Below are 19,224 nucleotides of genomic sequence, written 5' to 3' on the forward strand. Positions count from 1 at the left end.
AATCTTGAACAATCATGAGAAAGAACTTGGGTCAAAAGCAGTGGTGAGATTCAAATACGTGAACAACCGGTTCTCTGTGTGTATGCCACTTGCGGAAGTCCATTCTGGGCCTGGGCAACAAAAAATTAGCTACCGGTTCTGCCAAAGTGGTGCGAACTAGTGGAATCCCACCACTGGTCAAAAGATACCCCAACTCTCCAAAATTAGAACAATTTTCCTATCTACTTGGTAGCAACAGCCTGGATGTTAAAGTCTCTAACTCAGCCTTTTCCAACTAAAGACTCTTTGGGTATACTGAAACTTGCTCTATCATGATTAATAGCACAAAGTAGGGAGACTTGAAAAGAAATATAAAATACTAAGTAGAGCTAATTCGGGATGAAGCTAAGAGGAGTCTAGAGAGAATAACCTCCAAAGTAAACTACTTTGAAAATGCTTTATGTTAATGAAACAGTGTTTGGAAATGTGGAAGCTTAGTCCTAGCTATCCAGAGGGACTCCAGTTAGAGAAGGTTCATCTGATTTATTCCACAGCTGGCTTAGCCTACATCACATCATTTGTGGTACTCTTCTGTCATCTGCAACATTTCTTTTTTGCTACAGTTAAGCAAATCACTGTGGTTGTTAAGTGAATCGTGTGATCGTTAAGGGAATCTGGTTTCCCCCATTGACCTTGCTTGTGAGAAGCTGGCTGAGAAAGTTACCAATGGTGATCATATCATCCTGGGACAGTGCAACTGTCATAAATATGTGCTAGTTACCAAACGCCCAAATTTTGAACATGTGACCACGGGGATAGTGCAACAGTCGTGTGAAAAACGGTCATAAGTCACTTTTTTCAGTGCCAGTGTAACTTTGAACTGTCACTAAATGAATGGTTGTAATTTGAGGACTGCCTGTCGAAGACATCTCAGTGAAATGGAGTGTGTGATTTTCTCCATTTTCTTTTCATTCCAGTGCATTTGTACAATTGCCAGGTGTGTTAGGACTCCAATGCTTAAAGTTTAATTATGAGATCATGACTCGGTACCATTATACAAAGTCTCAGTGTGGTGCTTTAAGTTTAAGCCACTTGACTGTTCCCAAATATAGGGGGAAAAATTAGTCATTTAATCAGGCTACTACTGTATATAATACTTACCAAAGAATTTTGATAATGTAATAAATGGGATGGATGGAGTTAAGAATGTACCGTAGTGCTTCTTATTGAAAAAAATTAACAAAAATTAAAAATTAAGGAATCCATTCTAATTGATGAAGAATGTATAAATATCATAATCTGATCACTGATCAAAAGAGTTTACTCTTGCTGCCGGTAACATCAAAGAAAGAATGCATTTGCCTTTCAAGGTTAAAAACAGGAGAATACAAAATAATTGTGAGCATAATGCATATAAATCAGCATACCGAAATGGGCTTGTAAGACTGCAGACATGAATACCTAGCAATTTCAAAGACTACCCCCAGTGAATCTGAGATGGATACAAAGGGAGAAGGACAGCCATCAGAAGTAAATATTAAGAATTGTCTTACTACAAGACTTCTAGAAACTGGAATGCCAGGGAGAATCACTTGACTCATTTTAGACTCTTTAATACTCTAGTATTAAAGACTTCCTTGATGATCTGAATAATACTTTGATTCCTGAGTACACCAGGTATGGCAGAAGACCAAATCTGCCTTGACATGTCTTTGCTATTGACACAACTTGTTTCCAGTCCAAGTGCTAGCAATACCTTCAGAAGGAGAAGTTGCCTAAACTGCTTTATGGCTGCCAACAATTAATGTCAACCTTCTCCATCTTGCTTTTGTCCATCTGGATTTTTTGGAACTTACAGAATTATTTACATAAAGTATCTGAATGTTACCATTACAACAGGTTGGGAATTCTGTTTATTGTAATATCAGTTATAATTATCTTGGATTAAGCATCTTACTATTAAGATGTAAAAAAAAAACTAAAGCATTTACAACTCAAAATCAAATATAAAATCTTTATGGCCAAGTAATAAGAATGTCTGATTGTGATCAGAACTTCAAACGGTTGTGGCTATTATGAAAACAGGTAACAGGCAGATTCATTGGTAGCATCAGCAGTGGCTCAAAATACAAGATGTCAGTTACATTGGCAGAGTTCACAATCGTTCAAACAGGTATTAATTTATTTGCTAAGCCACAATGCATTAAATCTGTTCAAAGAAGATATTAACAAGTAAGTTACAAACTGTTGTTTTCTCTACTGACCAAGAACGTTGAGATAATATTGAATTTTTCCCACCAATGAATTCATTATAAGGAAAGGGGGTATATGATGTTTAGAATTATGCATCCATCAGAATTGGAATTTGGCATATCAATGCATTCAGAAACAATTTTATTTCTCTCTAATGGCAATCCTCAACATCCCATAAAAATGAAATTGATCTCATTTTTCAAACCCCAGGATTGCTTCAATTTAAAAATTAATATATTAATTTAGCATCAATCTTTTTTTTCTCTTATGTCTGCCAGAACACATATAATAGGAATCCTTGAAATGATATAATAGGATATAGGAATCAAGCTCCTATTTTAGAATACTGAAGCAAATGTGAATCAGACCTGTTAGCTCAACAGGTGTTCTACAGCAGGGGTGTCCAAATTTGGCAACTTTAAGACTGTGGACTTCAACTCCCAGAATTCTCCAGCCAGCCATATCAGTTGGGGAATTCTGGGAATTCAAGTCCACATATTGGACACTCCTATACTACAGATACCACTGTAGAGCTCTTGTAAGGATTTGTTTTGAAGTCTAATTTTTTTTAAAAAAAGAATCAAAATGTGAAATATCAAGCATGAAAAGAAGAAACATTAAAACAAAAATCTTGCCTTATTTGAGGATTGACTCTTTGCCCATTACATCTAATTCAGCTTCTCCAGACAATTGTGATGAGGCCTGGCTTCCAGTTTCAGCTACAGAATTCTACGAACCGCAGTTCTGTATAACTCTCTAGTTAGAGGCCTGATCTATTGTAGCAGACTAAAAGTTTCCTGAGTCTTGGAAAGAGATGTTTCTCCTCATCTGCTAACACATCCTTTACAGTCGGTGACTTAGAAATTTAGATATTCTCATATTATTTATTTATTATTCCACCTTTATTGTTTATACAAATAACTCAAGGTGGCAAACATATCCAGCACACCTTCTTCCTCTTATTTTCCCCACAACAACAGCCCTGTCAGATGGATTGGGCTGAGAGGGAGTGATTGGCCCAAAGTCACCCAGCTGGCTTTCATGGCTGAGGTGAGACTTGAGCTGACTGTCACCTGCTTTCTAGCCTGGTGCCTTAATCACTAGGCCACAACTGGCTGTCTTACATAGCAAAATGTCCACAGTCAGGGAAAAATAGCAAAACATTTTTTAAAAAGCTTTCAGTTTCTTCCTCTTAGCAGGGGGTCTTCAAACTTGGCCCTTTTATGACTTGTGGACTTCAACTCCCAGAATTCCTCAGCCAGGCATATAAAAGGGCCGTTTGAAGACCCCTGCCTTAGAGTAAAGAGTCAGGACTATTTGTTATAGCTCCCATGAAACCGGGAACTGAGAGAGAAGAATCAACTGCTAAAGAATAGGATTTGGTCCACTTGCGTTTCAGAGGTGGGACAGGCACATTCACCCTGAATTTGGGAGCTTGCATTGCTTTCCTATCAAGAATTACCTTGCTTCGATATGTCACATACCGGTAGGTGCAGTCTTTATATCATTTCCACCACCAGCAGAAAGTTGTGGACTGTAGTTTTAACTGACTTTAAAAAAAATGTTTAAAAAATACAAAATAGAAAATCCTCGTGGTTCTCCTTCTCTACTGTATTTTAAAAACACAATATGGTGTATTTAGGTTTACCTTTTTTGTTGTTCTTTATTTTAGTTTATGCTGCTATTATATTGCCTTGTCCATGATTTTATTCTGTCTCCCACGAAGGTGAAATGCAAGGATATTTTTTTCCAGACTGCACAGATGATCATTGATATCACAGGTGTTTCACTCGCAATTTCTTGCTGTCAGAGACTGTGTGAAGCAAAATATGATATATTTGCTTTTTATAGCTTATGTTTCTACTCAATTTGAGCACTTAAAGCAGTGAGTATTCACTCTTTCTCACTCTTTGTTGAATTGTTATGAAATGGAATCACGTTAATGATTCTAAGCCATGCTCTGTTACTGAAGCAAGAAACAGACCAAATTTTCAGCAATTTCTGTGAAGACATTAACTATGTTTCATGGTATGCCAGCATTTATTTATACTCCAATTCTATTTGTAAAGTTAAAACCATGGAAAATAAATTATACTGTTTCAACTCTAATGCTAGAAAAGGTTATAGCCTTATAATCTGGATCCCAACAATAGTACGGCACATAGCATTAATAGCAACTGCCCTTATTTTTATCTGGAAAATATAGTCCAGAGATTACAGTGCCTATCACAGAAATATTGATGGATTTCAAGACAACGGTTCCAAAGTTGTCATAATCCTGCAATAATGTTATCAGCTTTTGATGTAATAAGGTATCCTTCCCAAATCTGGCGATTTCTAGGTTGTTGAAACTACAACTCCCAGATTCTCAGGTAGCACAGCTATTGCTGGTAAGCAGTAGGTTAAAGCTACAACAGACTTGAATAGGATGATGGATGCAATAGGCTCATCTGTTGCAGTAGGCCATACCCAGGATCCCCAAATTTTGTCTGTACTGGTAAAGGGAAGTTTCAATGGAAGTGTTCTGTACCAGCCTGCTACCGGCCCTGCAGAAAAGGCAGGGACAACCCCTTTTACAAGAAGGCAAGAGGCTGGAACTAAGCCTGCCAAATTTATTAACATAAAAACAAACAGAGCAAACAGAGCAAAGAGAGCAAACACGAACCATGAAACAGGAGCTATTCAAACGGTTGCCTTCAGCAAACCAGCCCTCCCACACATTCCCCTTTTAAACAGTTCAGGGCGTGGCTTCTCTCTGCCTCCTTCCGAGGTGCCCCATTGCCTTCCTCTGTTTACTCCTGATTGACTGCCTCCTGCGTCGGGTGTCCTTGAACAGGGCCAGCTGTGGGTCATCTTCATCCACGCTGTCAGGCTCACACAGCTGGGTCTGCATCATGACCAAATTGGAGGGGCCTGGCTGAGGGCTCTGTGGAGCCTCAATATTATTCTCAGCAAGCTCTCCAACACCCCCTCCTCCTCCTCTGAATCGTCCGACCCAACTGCCGAACCCACAGGCTGACCCTGAATCACAACAGGAAGAAGATCATCCCCTAAGATCTCTTAAAATAAGAGAAATTTGCTGGTAACCAGCAGATTAAGGAAATGTTCCTAGCCTGTGCCTTTCAAGCATGAAAAGAACACTTGCACTCTCACATAAATACAGTATGTGCATTTTTACATCACTCTCTCATTAGGCTTAGGATATTTTGTCTCACCATTAGAAGTCTTGACAGAATTCCAGTATTATATGTTTGTGGGTCTTATGCAGTGTTTTACTGAATTCTCAACCACACTTCTTTCTTAAGGAATGCACCAGCCACAAGCAGCAAAAATCAATCAGAAAAGAGAGGGACATTTCTTTGACCTTGAAGAATTTCAGGTCTAGATAGCCTGCAGCTTCATGCTACCTTTGTCATCAGGAAAGGGTAAGAAAATTTCAACTTCTTGCAAACTGAGAGACGAACAATGACCCACCTGCACCCAACACTGAACTAAACCAGCTTGATGTTCTACTAAGATCATAGTAACATGCTATCCATCTTGTATATCAGGTTCTGTGTTCATCTAACCCAGGGGTAGGCAACCTTGGCTCTTTTATGACTTGTGGACTTCAACTGGGAGTTGAAGTCCACAAGTCATAAAAGAGCCAAGGTTGCTACCCCTGATCAAACCCAACAAACAGGGCCTATTTTCATCAGTTGGAGCTAACCATGAGGGGCTGGTACTGTTGGGATTCAGTTTGCATACATCTGCTTTCTGAACAGGTGCCACTAAGAACTGTAAATGTAAAAGGTAGCACTTTTACCTCGGTTCCAGCTATAAAAATAATTTTTGTCTTTATGTAACATATTTCCATTTGGTTAGACGCATATTTTAGGGGTTTTATCACTCACTCTTTTCTCAGTTCAATCCTCTTTCTCTTTTGACCCTATGTAGTTTAGGTACTCAAGGGACGCGGTGGCTCAGCGGGTTAGGACGCTTAGCTTGTCGATCAGAAGGTCGGCAGTTTGGCGGGTTGAATCCCGAGTGCCGCATAACAGAGTGAGCGCCTGTTACTCGTCCCAGCTTCTGCCAACCTAGCAGTTCGAAAGCACATCAAAATGCAAGTAGAAAAATAGGGACCACTACGGTGGGAAGGTAACAGCGTTCCGTGCGCCTTTGGCGTCTAGTCATGCCGGCCACATGACCACGGAGACGTCCTCGGACAAGCGCTGGCTCTTCGGCTTTGAAACGGAGATGAGCACCGGCCCCTAGAGTCGGAAACGACTAGCACGCATGTGCGGGGGAACCTTTACCTTTTACTTAGTTTAGGTACTCACCATAATGGAAGAGAGGAGACTGCAGGCTTTTAACTGTAGAGGGTCTTAAATAATTTCTGTCACAGACTTAAAATTATTAAAATTACTTTTCTTTTGCACATTACTAGCCTTTATACCTCTTGAAATAAATAGTATTCATAATTTCAATGTTTCTTTCCCCCCACCCCTGAATTCTTTCTTCTCTATAAAGCTATCTGCTTCTCAACAGCTAAGAGGTGAGATAGGGTGCCCCTTGGCTGAAAAATAAAAGAAGATGAAAGGCACATTATAAACGTGTGCATTGTTTCATCACATTGCAGCAACTTCCTGAGTTTATCTCCTCCCAAACTTACCATTTGGCCGAATTTTTTTTTTACATCTTCATAGGAGACTCCTACATAGGAAGCGGGAGAGTTTCAAGCAATTTTCCCCCCAAGAAAATGAGATAATTCAAGCAATTACCCAAAGAGTCAATGAATTTAGAGGAGTGAAAAAGGTAACAGTTCTTGGAAAGCCCAAAACAATAACTCTACCACCAACATATGTGACTGCATTTGTATAAATGTATTTCTTATTTTAATGTAAATATACTTCCTAGATTATATGTCTCAAAAGTTACTTAACCTCATCAGTTATATTTACACTTCATGTTCAGGGCAAAAGAATCTAAAATTCCATTAAGAACAACATATCTATAAAGCCAAGCTGACTTTCTCCAAATATAAATGAAATGTAAAAATCAAGATCAGCATAAGTTTATTTTTTCCCACAGTCCTTAGCATGCTACAATAACCTGACAATTTTAATTATGTGTTCATTTTTTTCACAAGACAGTTTCATGCAACTTACAGCTGTTATTTACTTTACATTGACGCTATAATATTGTTTCATCAAGCCATGTGAAAAGCATAGGATTTATGGTGCCTCCAAAAAAATATCTCAACTGGAACCACAGGTGGGCAGTTTATTCTTAGTCTTTTTATGACTCATGGGTATAACACCAGGACACTGATGTTATAAAGTCAGCAAGGTCACTGCTTAGTCCTCTTGCTATTTAATTATTTGCTTTTTAGTTGCTTATTTATCCTGAGGAGTCCTTTTGTTGAACACTGCATTCAAGACACTAGCAACATTCCCAGCGGTGTAAAAGATAAGACATATTTGCTCTTCTTTAAATGTTTTACAACCCCCCGTTTCTTACATGTGTGTTTAATTATTTTTCAGTAATACACATTGAGCACTAGAGGCATGAAATAGTAACTATTTGGCATTTTTCAGTGAAGTGCAAGAAATAAAATAAATTATGTCTTTATTGCTAACAGAGAGTAACAAGCAGAGTCCCTTTTTTCCTGTAAATATATGACCCACCATTTCTTTTGTTTGAAGTCCAGCATTTCTGCCACATTGAAAAAATGTCATGGTAAATAACCATTTTACGAAGATGTGTTTAATATTCTAGAATCTGAGGAATCAGATCTTTCATCATAATCATCTTCTGTATAAATGGGTTGCTTTGCCACAATTGGACATCCATCCTCTTGAAGTGAGATTCTAGGATCCTCTGATGGGCGTGTGGGAAGGACAGGAGAACTTCGGAAGACCGTGGCAGAATTAGCAGAGAAGGGGCTGACATACTGAGACCTCAGCTGATACTGCTGCTGAAGGGTCATGGTGTTCCACAAAGTAACATCATTGGGTAGAAATGGACTGGACTGGTTCCTTGCCAAAGTATTCCTCAACATTAATGGATACCGGGGAGGTTGTGGGAAGGGATGCTGTAATGGAACAGCCAATGGATTTGGTACAACATTACTAGTATCAGCAGAAAACCTCAGTGTGTCTGGGACTCGAAAAGCAGACCCTACTGACCATTTTGAAGAGGAAAGAGGATAGGAGCTCAGTGTGTGTTCAAAGAGGTGCCCATTTGAAGGCAAAACCAGGCCTTCTGATTCTGCAGAAGTTCTGTCTCCTCCCCCTATGGAGGATCTGCTTGACAGGAGGACCTCAACAGCACTCACCAGGTCACCCCCACAGCCTTTCAAGATTAACTCAAGCACGGTTGGCTTTTGGTTAGGGAATATTTTCTTTAACACTTCAAGGGGTGGCCGGTTGGCTTTTAAGCCAAATGGCAGAGAAACTGTCCCTGATGGACCTTCAATCAAGAAATGGTTCTGCTCCGGTTGATACTTAGGGCTTTCGGGTCTGCTGTCAGTGCTCCCACTGTTTTTCTGGACTGCATAACCACCCTCATCAACGGAAACTATTTCAGGGCTCTCGGGACTGAAGCTGCTCTTGGTCTTGGTCACCTCTGGGGAACTCCTTTGGTCTGTATCTTTGTCACTGTAGGCCTCAGTACTGTCTCCTCCACTGACGTCACCCAGTTGCTCTTCTGTCATGTCTACAAAATAGAGGGCAGCTTTGTTATGCTACTGAGAACAAAGACATTATCATTACTGAGTACATTTTTTAAGTATAACAAGCACTGAATCCTTGAGATTATAAATAAATTGTTCTAATTACAAGTATTAAAAAGATGTTATTTGTTACAGAGACAGGGTATTGGCTCACTTAATCCATTTATAATTACTTTGATTATTGATAAGACCCTTTCATTTCCTGTTATGCTTTGCTTGTCCCATAGACCACCATCACAATAAATTGGAAATGAAAATAAGGAAATCATGTCCCCATTTGCTACTTCTCATAACTCTTGTTGTAGACCACTTACCTACTATGCCACTACAATACTATACGTTCATACAATTATATGACTAAAAATAAACCAACTGTATCATTGAAGCATTTTTGGTTCATTTATGAAAAAACTTTGAGGCAGAGTAGAATCTGAGATTCATTAACACCAAATGATTTACCAAAAAAAAATTACAGTTTTTCTTTTAGTCAAAGTCAACTGAGAAAAAACTATTATTTATTTGCAGTCCATGGCATTGCTGTGATAAACTACTCTATCAATCAACCATCACTAAATCCTGAAGAGAATCTTAAAACTTTGGCCATTGTTGTCAAAACATAGGTCAAAGACCGCCTTGAAGCATCCTGTCTGAAAAAAAGTGTGCTCTCATCTTTATTAATTTCCAAAATAATTGTTTTGCATTTCTGAAACCTCATTGTGGTTCACCAAAGGGGAAGGGAGAAGGAGAAAAAGACAGCTAAAGTAAGATTTTTCCTTCCAGAATGCTTGTCTGATGAGGAACTCTTAAATATTCAAAAGTTTCTATATTGTTTAATAAACCCCAATTGATACTAATAACGGCTAGAGTTCTGTGGATTTGGGATTACCTTATCTGCTATGATTAATTTTGAAATATTGCTTTTTAAAAATAATCTCCTTGACAATTTTGCAATTTCCTTTAGCCTCACTTACATGACTTAGTGTACTTGGTACTTAGCAAATAAATAAAATAAAATAAATAAAATAATAACACAAAGCAAAACAAAAACAAACCAATAAATTAAGATTACACACTAGTCCAGAACTTCAACTTTATTTGATTTCTCTGTGGAGTTCACCTAGCCACACCTCTTTATGACACAACCACAGACAATATGAATGGGTTTTGTTGAATGAAATGTCCTGTAGCATGTTTTTCTAGACACTCCTTCATTTAAACCTATATTCTTGGATTTACATCTTGATACAGTAGCACAAAAGAAGTACCAGCTACCTGAAATGCACTTGTTTTTACACTAGACTGGGGTAGGCAACCCTTTTTGATCTGAAGGATGTATTCAATCTCATGTAGTTTGCTGAGGTTCCACTCACTTGTGGCAGGCAAAAAAACAGTCAGAACCCAGAAACTAACAGGCAAGGGGAAAAAATGCCAGGATACATATATATTTATATCATAATCTTAACTACATGTAAATCCTAAAACCTTTAATATATCAACTCCCCTTTCCCTCACCTTTAATCACAAGTTAATAAGTTAACTTATTCTAAATATTCCATAGACTGCTTCCAAGTAGTTTGCAATTTAAATTCAAATTTTATGTAAAAATGATTTGGGGATTCAAAACATCTATCATTGTTTCAAATAGATGTCTGTTTCATTTATTTATTTAAAGAAAGTGGGAGGAGAAAGATAAGAAAGATAAGTAGAGAAGGTTGTAACCAAAACAGTTTTGGAAAAGTAGGCATGCTTGTTCATTAGAACATTTGTAACAAAGATAAAATAAATATTTTATCTGAATCTCTAATGTTTCACAGCAGAGTATATGAATGTTCATATTACAATAGATAGAAACAAAGCTAAATGGAATTCGAGAAGCAATATTTTATTACATTTTTAAAATGCCGAATCTTTCAGGTGAAGATTTTGTGTGTCAGAATTCAATTAACATTGCTTTGAAAATATTCATATTTTTCACATACATAACATTGCTAACTGAACAACAGTTATATCTGAAGAATTCCAGATTGGTTTATCAAATTATATTCTATGTTGTTAAGCCTATGTTAAAATTGCAAGTCATCCTAAGCGTTGGTCTAAATCTCTACATATTATCTTTTTTTTCCTTCAAGAATCAATCTCACTTGCTGGATTCACACATGCCTTTAACTCACACATGTAACTGCTTTGATTTTACATTTGCTAAAACTGACAAAGTGAATTCTATGGATTCTATGAGTTCCCTAGCCAGCCAAATCCACAGGTCTTAAAGTTGCCAAGGTTGGACAATCCTGGTGTAAACATATCTGTTGTTTATTTGATTTTACATTTGCTAAAACTGACAAAGTGGATCCATATCAAGTTTCTTCTTGAAATCCCTAGAAGTAGCTTGAAGCTAAGTCCATGTCCCCAGCTATCTCCCACAGAGAACCAGATCATCCATTTTCATTCAAACAAACTAACTGAAAAGATGTATACAATGACACTCAAACATGGGCATTTGAACAAAGCTAAACATTTATATCTGTTCTGGTCCATTTATTCATTTTTTTGATATTTAAATTAATGAGGGCTTTATTTGCTGTTTTAGAGCACTTATCAATAATTATTTTCCTTCTAAGAATGATTACTTATGTAGAATTTATACACAGATGGTGTAAATCAGGATTATCCAAACTTGGCACCTTTAATATCTGTGGACTTTAATTCCTAGAATTCTATGGATTCTATGAGTTCCCTAGCCAGCCAAATCCACAGGTCTTAAAGTTGCCAAGGTTGGACAACCCTGGTGTAAACATAACTGTTGTTTATTTGTTTTGGGCTTTATGTGTGCTGTAAACTCTGCCATTGTGATTTATAACCCATGTTTCCAGCTTAACGTGTTCTGCAAATCCAGCCTATTGTAGTTTATTTAACAATCCATACTTAGGTCTGTCATGGTTTAGCATGATGTCTGAACTCGGTCAGTAATTCTTTCAGAACAAGTAAAAGAACTTGGAGAAGCTGGATCTCCGGTTGAAGCCTTGGCCAAAAGGACCATCCATCATGCAGCCAGCAGCAGCAGAGTCCCCTGGAGCATCCAAGGATCTTTGATGGATGGAGATATCCTCCTTCCTTCTCCTAAATGTTAAGCAGAAAGTGCTGACAAGCTGGCAGGGAAGAATTTCTCATCGATGCGCTTTGATTATATTTGGTAAAGAAAATGCCTGTTGCCTGGTAACATTTCACTTGAGCCTGACCTACTCCAAAAGTTATTGCTACTAGATTCGATTTGCACTGTCCTCTGGTGATTACTGTAATCTTTTAAGCTGGGAGGTTCATACATCAGTGGGGCAAACGTTGTGTGCTTCTCCCTCTCAGATTTATAAGCTTTGAAGAAGAGTCATGCGAAGGAGCCTGTTTCCTCCAGCAACGGAGAAATCAATACAGCCTTCAAATCTCTCGTGACCAGGAATGTTGCCCACACACAACATGTTAAGACCACAACCTCACACGATGTTTAAGTATCCACTAACAGAAACCATGGGAACCATCCAATGAATCAAGCAACTCGGCACTAGAGACAATCTTGCAAAGACAACAACGTAAGTTGAGGATGAGTACAGACAGAGATAACTTGGCAGGAAAACGAAAACTAACACGTCATACATATGTACCCATCAAAGCTATGAGCCTTTAAATCTCATTGATTTCAACATGTGCTTACATTTCTCCCAGGGCAACAGGCTGGCCTCCAGCTGGCTATTAGCCTACATGATTACAGTACAGTACATTACTTCCTTGGAACTGAGAAAGGAGAATTAACTGCAGTTATCATAAATGTTCCATAGAACCAAGTATCATGATACAGCTAATAAAGCTTTGATTGAAGCAAATATTTTATGTCATCTCACTGATTACTTTCTACTAATTCTAATTCTCTAGGATTCTGTTCTTAAGAGTCTCCGTTCTCAAGGATTGTGTCAAGGAATCTTCACCCATTCAATTAAATCAATTAAATCAATGGAATAAAAATAATCCTAGGGAATTGTGTTACATACTTTTATTTTTGAGTAAGTTTTTATTTAAACTGAAGCATGGCTTAGGCCTGGGATACTTGCAGGACCATCTGCTACCAGGAACGAATTCAGTATCCTCACACAGAGAAGGCCTCCTCAGGGTACCGTCGGCTAGACAATGTTGGCTGGCGAACCCCAGGGGAAGGGCCTTCTCTGTGGGAGCGCCAGTCCTATGGAATCAGCTCCCCCCTGAGCTTCGGATGGCCCAAGATCTCCAGTCCTTTCGCTGCAGCCTCAAAACACTCCTTTTCCACCTGGCTGACCTGGACTGAGAGGCATTTTTAATTATGTTTACAATTTTTAATTTATTTTTAATTTTTAATTTTAATTTATTGCACAGATGACTTTAATTTTATCTTAATTTCTGTACTTATTATATGTTATTGTTGTTAGCCGCCCTGAGTCCTTCGGGAGATAGGGCGGGATATAAGTCCCATTAATAAATAAATAAATAAATTTTGTGTAGTCCATCTTGTGTAGGGCACTTATCATGGACGATGATAGGGTTTGAACAGTTCTGATATGGTCACTGATATATATATCAAATAAGAGCAGGAATAAACCGTGTTATTGAATTGCCAGTTTATTATCCTCTTCCTGTTTAGGCAAAATTACTGGGAAAGGCAGAGGCCTATTTCAAAAGAGTATCTTATGCAGCTAAGAATTACAGTATTACATGGTTCTGAAGCAACAATATAAAGATACACCACCACCTGGAAAGTTTCCTAATATATTATTTCCCTTGATTTTAGCTAGGGAAAACCAGGAGAGAAATGCTAGCTACATTTTCTTTCTGGAAAAGGATGTCACTTCTAAGACCACAAAACTATTCTCATCGCTCCCTTCCTAATCTCCAGCAGTAGGGCAGGCTCTTCTTCACTGTCCCAGTTACAACCTCAACCTTAATGGTGAGGGAAATCACTAGACACACATGGCTGCACAAACACTGTTTGCCGTTAATTAAAACTCCACCTTCCATTAATTTCACTAAAAAAAAAATCCTCAGCAAATGCAAAAAGAAATACAAAGAAAGACCAGGTCTCCTTACCCAGATAGTAAAAATAAAAAGTATGGCAAAAACCTTAATGAAGGATTCGGAGCTAAGGATGGGAAGGTTGTTTCAAGTAGGAAAAAATGGCATTTTAGAACATGCTTCAATATGAATTTGAAGATGCAGTGTCCAGAATGTTATACACACTATTGCCCCAAAGAAAACATTTGATTGAAAAATGTTGACATCCACAAGAATCTGATGTTGGCAAGGAGCAAGTCTTGCCCAACTGTGTGCAAACAGATGTTGTGCAAGTGTCAAATCTGAGTTCTTCCATTTTTATGAAAATACAGCCACCAAAGTCCGTTGAAGTAAATATGCACCTTCAAATTACGGACATTTGCAACAGAATTTAAACTCCTAAAAATGTGCAGCTGGATTATTTGCTTGCTCAGGAGGAAGCCTAATCAAAAGGAAACTGCAACAATTCTGTGCAGGTGAATTCAGTCTGTTGAATCCCATGAGACTGTTCCCAGGTAATGCCCACAGCGCTGCAGTCTCTCTCCCCCCCACCCTCCTTGTTATGCTCAGAATGGAGTCTTGGCTTACCATACACTTTTTATAAAAGATTAAATGGAGACTCCAAACCAGAGGCAGCAACTATGGCAACTTTACAACCTGTGGACTTCAACTCCCAGGAGTCTGGCTCAGGAATTCTGGGGGTTGAAGTCCACAGGTCGTAAAGGGGCCCGCCCGTTCCAAATACTTCTTTGGATGTGTGTGTGTGTGTGTGTGTGTGTGTTTGAGAGAGAGAGAGAGAGAGATCCCTGGAATATGTCACCTCTGAACACTGTATATATTTTTGGAAATGTGTGTGTGTGAGAGAGAGGGGGGGGGAGGGAAGGAGATTCCAGCAGCTTTTGCTTCCACCTTCCCAAACGTAATGGCTATACAAAATTAACTCTACAGTAACGACTCGCCAAGAGATTTGCGGCAGAGAAAAGATTGCGGAATGGAGCACGAGGGAGGGGCGGCGTGTGGCTCGGGGGGGGGGGGGGTTGTTCCAAGTTTATGCTCCAGAAATCCGCATCTCCTCCAAACGCAGGCACAAGCAAGGTTCACACGTGATGTTTAAGCTGGTCAGTTAATTAATCTATTCTTTGGACTCAGAAACTCACCAAAGGGGCTCCGTCAACGCGCTAAGACACCTTCCCCTCCCGCCCAGCTCTGAACAAATGTAGCGTTTCGGGTTAAATGTCAACACTCGGTTTGCAAGTCACCGAGAACCAGAGCGCGGCGTAGATCCACCTGTACAGAGGCCTCCGGGAACCGGAATGGGTCGCCTGCGACTTGGCGGCGAGCCTGCAGCCCTGTGTGGGGTCGTCGTCAGCGGGTTTCCATCTCGGTAGAACCACTAACCTGGTTACATTCGTGAGCCCTACTTTCCTTAACCGCGGTTTACCGAGGGGGTTCGTTCACCCATTGCCCAAGCCAACGTTAGGCAACCACGCGACGCTTAGCTTGAAATACCACACCAAGACCAGGTTAAGAGCGGTTCGCTATTTCGCAGGTCAGCGTGTTATGGGAATGCCGGCCAACGTATCTTCTGATTCCAGGAGAGGCGTGAATCCGGCCACCGACGGCCCACCCTCTCCTTCCGCAGACAGGATCGCGATCATCGGACTCTGGGGACGCTGCTGGGTGCCCCAGCTCCGAGGCTTCACCAGAAGCCAACAAACACCTCGAGGAAGGTCGCTTACCCTCGGCAACGTGCGACTCCCGGCCCGGCCCGGCCCTTTGCGTCCTTCAGCCTCGCTCAAAGCCTGCCCACCGAAAGTGCTGCGACTCCAAACTCCAACATTCCCGGCCCCGCTGTCTGAGGAGACTGGGAGCTGGAATCCTCGCCTCGGCAAGCTCCACGCAAGCGGCAGGAATGGACTTCAGTGATGGGCTCCAGCCAAACGGAGAAGACTGAGGTCCGCGCCGGCTCCTCCTGAGGCCAGGGAATCGGTCGGGGTCGCTGGGGCCTCGCCAAACCAGGCCGGGCAGGTGTCGGCTTTGCGCTTTGCGCGCTCCCACTCTGCAGTCGGTCATCTGGCGGTTAGTGCCGAGGGAACGCACCGTCGTTTATTCGACAGGCCACGGTTAAACCACAGATTATGGCCCTGTGGAAATCCAGCCGGGATCTCCCTCGTCGCTTGATCGTCTCCCGAGAGTGCGGAGGAAAATATCTGGAAAGAACCCCACGTCTTTTGACAGATGCCCAGAATAATGGAAGTGGCATTTTAAAAATTATCCCGTCTTCTGATAGCAGTCTCCATCTACTGCTTTCTTGAAAAAAAAAACTAGCATAGTGTTAACTGGAATGATTTAAATTTTCGGGGTTGGCGGGGGTATCCTTTCCTCCGCAGTCTGACCTAGCTGTGGCATGCACAGAGAATTGACTTGACCCTTTTACAGCCCACTCTTTTTCCCCTGATACTTTTCGTCAACAACAACAAGAAGATACAAAAAGCATAATTTATCAAGTCAGCAAAAGAAGTTGCTGTGGAACCCCCAAAAAACCCCTTTCAGATGAATACAGAGAGTTTGGACCGGTGGCACTAAATGAAGTTGGGGGGGGGGCTTCTTATGGACCAGGCAGGGCCTACTCTATGGCTGCCTCATGTGGGTGGAATTCACTGCAGCTGGAAAAGCTTTTCAGTAATTTACACTTTCTCACTGCATTTACCTAGACTAAGAAAAGGATGTTTCAATCCTCACTACTGTATCTATCATCTCTTGTTATTTTATCTAAAGATAAAATAACTTTAGACCTTGTTTATATACTGATAATAGCCTGAGCTCTATTTCATTTTTTTAAATGCATAAAACCAGGGATTAAACAATATATGCAATATTTAATTCAGATGCGTAATAATAAGGGGCTACTCTCAAAATTGCAATAATTATTACAGCCTTATCCTGTTTCTTCCTTTCATCTATTTCCTCTTTCTTTTCCTGCCTACGTAATTTCAACCAGCCCCATAGTGACTACTCAAAAGATACACTGAGATTAACAAACATTATTCCTAGGAAAGCATGACAATAAAGTTGCAGCTTAGATTTTTTATATATATGCATTCTATGTCTGGCAAAGATTAAAGCCAACTTTTGCTTTCCTGAAAACATGGATGAAAGAAAGACAACAGCAAAAGGGCTCCAGTTGGTTTGCAATGAAAAGTTAGCATCAGGATGACTTAAGTGAAATAGTCATTTTGGTTCATATATTTTTATAAGACTCTAGTCAGCAGAAAAAGATATTTATTTTCATGATTTAAAAAAAACTAGAGGGGAAAAAAAGAGATTAGATGAAGCTAATACTCAAAATTCCCACTATAAAAAGCCTCTGGTGTGTACTCAAGTAATGATGGTGTAGTTAATAAATAAGCAAATCATAAACCATGGCTTACTGTATATGATACCAGAAGGAGCTGTTAAAGTACTAAACAAGTTTACTAACCCATTGCAGGAATAAATGTAAAATCCTTGGAATTTTTCAGGCTCATGAGTAGCTTACAAATGGGCTTTGTCACAGGATTTAGCAGGACTGGGCACAGGTCAGTTTCTTTTAGACTTTAATTCTTATGGATTTTTTTTTAATTGTCCAGGGACTGATTTTCTGTTTCCACCAAGTTTCTGCAATGGGAGGGAAAAAAAACCCATCTACCTTTAAAAAAAACTTTTTATAAGTGCTATCTATGAAATTGATCCATTCTATTTTTTCCAGATTTATGATGCAGCTAAATAGGACTGATTATTGTTCTCCAATAGTTTTAAAGAAACGTTCAAGTTTGTGGTTTATGAAAGAGGAAATTCAGTCATGAATATTGTTTCCAAACAGATTCTCAAAGCACACCTGGTTTGGGAGTAAAGCTGTCTTAACCTATTTCGGAGGGTAACTCAGAAAAGGATCCACGGGCTTGCCAACAGCCTTCCACTCTGTGCTTTCTTTAGAGGTGTCTCCAAAGATGATTCCGGTAAAGAAAAAAACAGAGATCTCTTACAGAACTTGATGTCTTCCTAAGAATCTTTCTAAAGATGGTTTCCATAGCTCTTTAGGAGCCGGGTTCCAGAAAGAGAAGTCAAGAGCCACTCTTAATGTTTAATACAAAACAGAATGTTGCAAAGCCCTTTTAAGAAGGGCTTATGGCCTGCCATTGCAGTCACATTCCTATTTCCGAATCCTTCATCTAGATGGTCAAATGTTTGAAGGTTGAATGTCATCCCAATTTTTGATAGAAGTGAAAATAAAACAGACCGTCTCTACATTGGTCATGACCAGAATAATAAAACAGCGTTATAGTAGGATTTACTGAACAGGGCCCAGGTGAATATACATTTTTAAAAATGGATTAAACCCTGAAATACTCTCCTTAACTTTAAAAGAGGCTGCTGGCCGGGAGAAGCAAAGTGACACCTAAAGCATCCAGATGCACTCCAGATGACAGAGAACCAACAAACTAAGAGCACCTGAGATAGGAAGGCTGGACCCTTTTCTCCATGCCCACTAGAAGCACAGAGGCTAGGTTCACACATTACACCAAGCCCCCAATTGCTTTAGTGTACCTTGTGGAACCACCACAGTTCCACTGCTTGAACAAGTCACCAACTCTGTCTTAAACTGACTTAAATCCAAGGCAAAACTAAGCAATTCAAATCAGGGCTTTGCCTATTGGGTGAACCAGGCCAACCATCCAGTATACAAAAAGGGAGCTTTAATTGTTCCCTTTCAGACCCCTTTCTGATTGCTTGTCACCTGGAAACCCCGTGGTCTGATAATCCACCGGTTTTAGGAGAATAGCGCCAGGTAAAAGTTTTTTGGGGAGCCAGCCGGTGCTTACTCAGAAATCAACTTTTCGGACTCCATCTTCCGAGGAGCTGTGGTCTTGCCTTTAAGCCTGTAGCAACAGATAGACTTCATCACTTCCTGAGTACAACTACGCGCGGATCTATTCCGTTTCTAACGTGGAAAGCGCCGCGCATCTGAAGAAACGCTGGAGGAGATTAAAATCTCCCGAGAGAAAGCCGAGAAGTTCCCCTGCAAAGGACGCCTTAGTCTTGGAGAGGATCCCGCCGGGTACAGAGCTAACCGCTTTTCTTCGGGGATGGATGGAGGCGCTGCCCGTTTCCTTCCCCCAGACGGGGGGAGCCTCGCTTATTAGGCTGCCTCCAAGAGACCCTTACATGGCCAG

General features: G+C 40.1%; 1 protein-coding gene across 2 annotated transcripts in view; it reads right to left on the reverse strand.

Annotated features, from left to right (window-relative positions):
- Window positions 1-3,880: 3,880 nt before the first annotated feature.
- The window catches only part of DMRT3 (doublesex and mab-3 related transcription factor 3), a gene marked incomplete at its 5' end in the record, with an annotated part of 16,924 nt that continues 1,580 nt past the window's right edge, over window positions 3,881-19,224 (reverse strand). Inside the window, 2 exons of one of the 2 annotated variants that reach the window (XR_014491018.1) lie at window positions 3,881-4,045; window positions 7,899-8,928. Coding sequence is in view for 1 of the 2 variants with exons in the window: in XM_083351243.1 (XP_083207369.1) it covers window positions 7,964-8,928 (965 nt within the window). Of the gene's footprint in view, window positions 4,046-7,361; window positions 8,929-19,224 lie in introns of those variants that run through there. The other variant, XM_083351243.1, reaches the window with a different exon arrangement.

This window comes from Vipera ursinii, assembly GCF_947247035.1.
Source record: "Vipera ursinii genome assembly, chromosome: 2".
NCBI classification, from domain to species: domain Eukaryota; kingdom Metazoa; phylum Chordata; class Lepidosauria; order Squamata; family Viperidae; genus Vipera; species Vipera ursinii.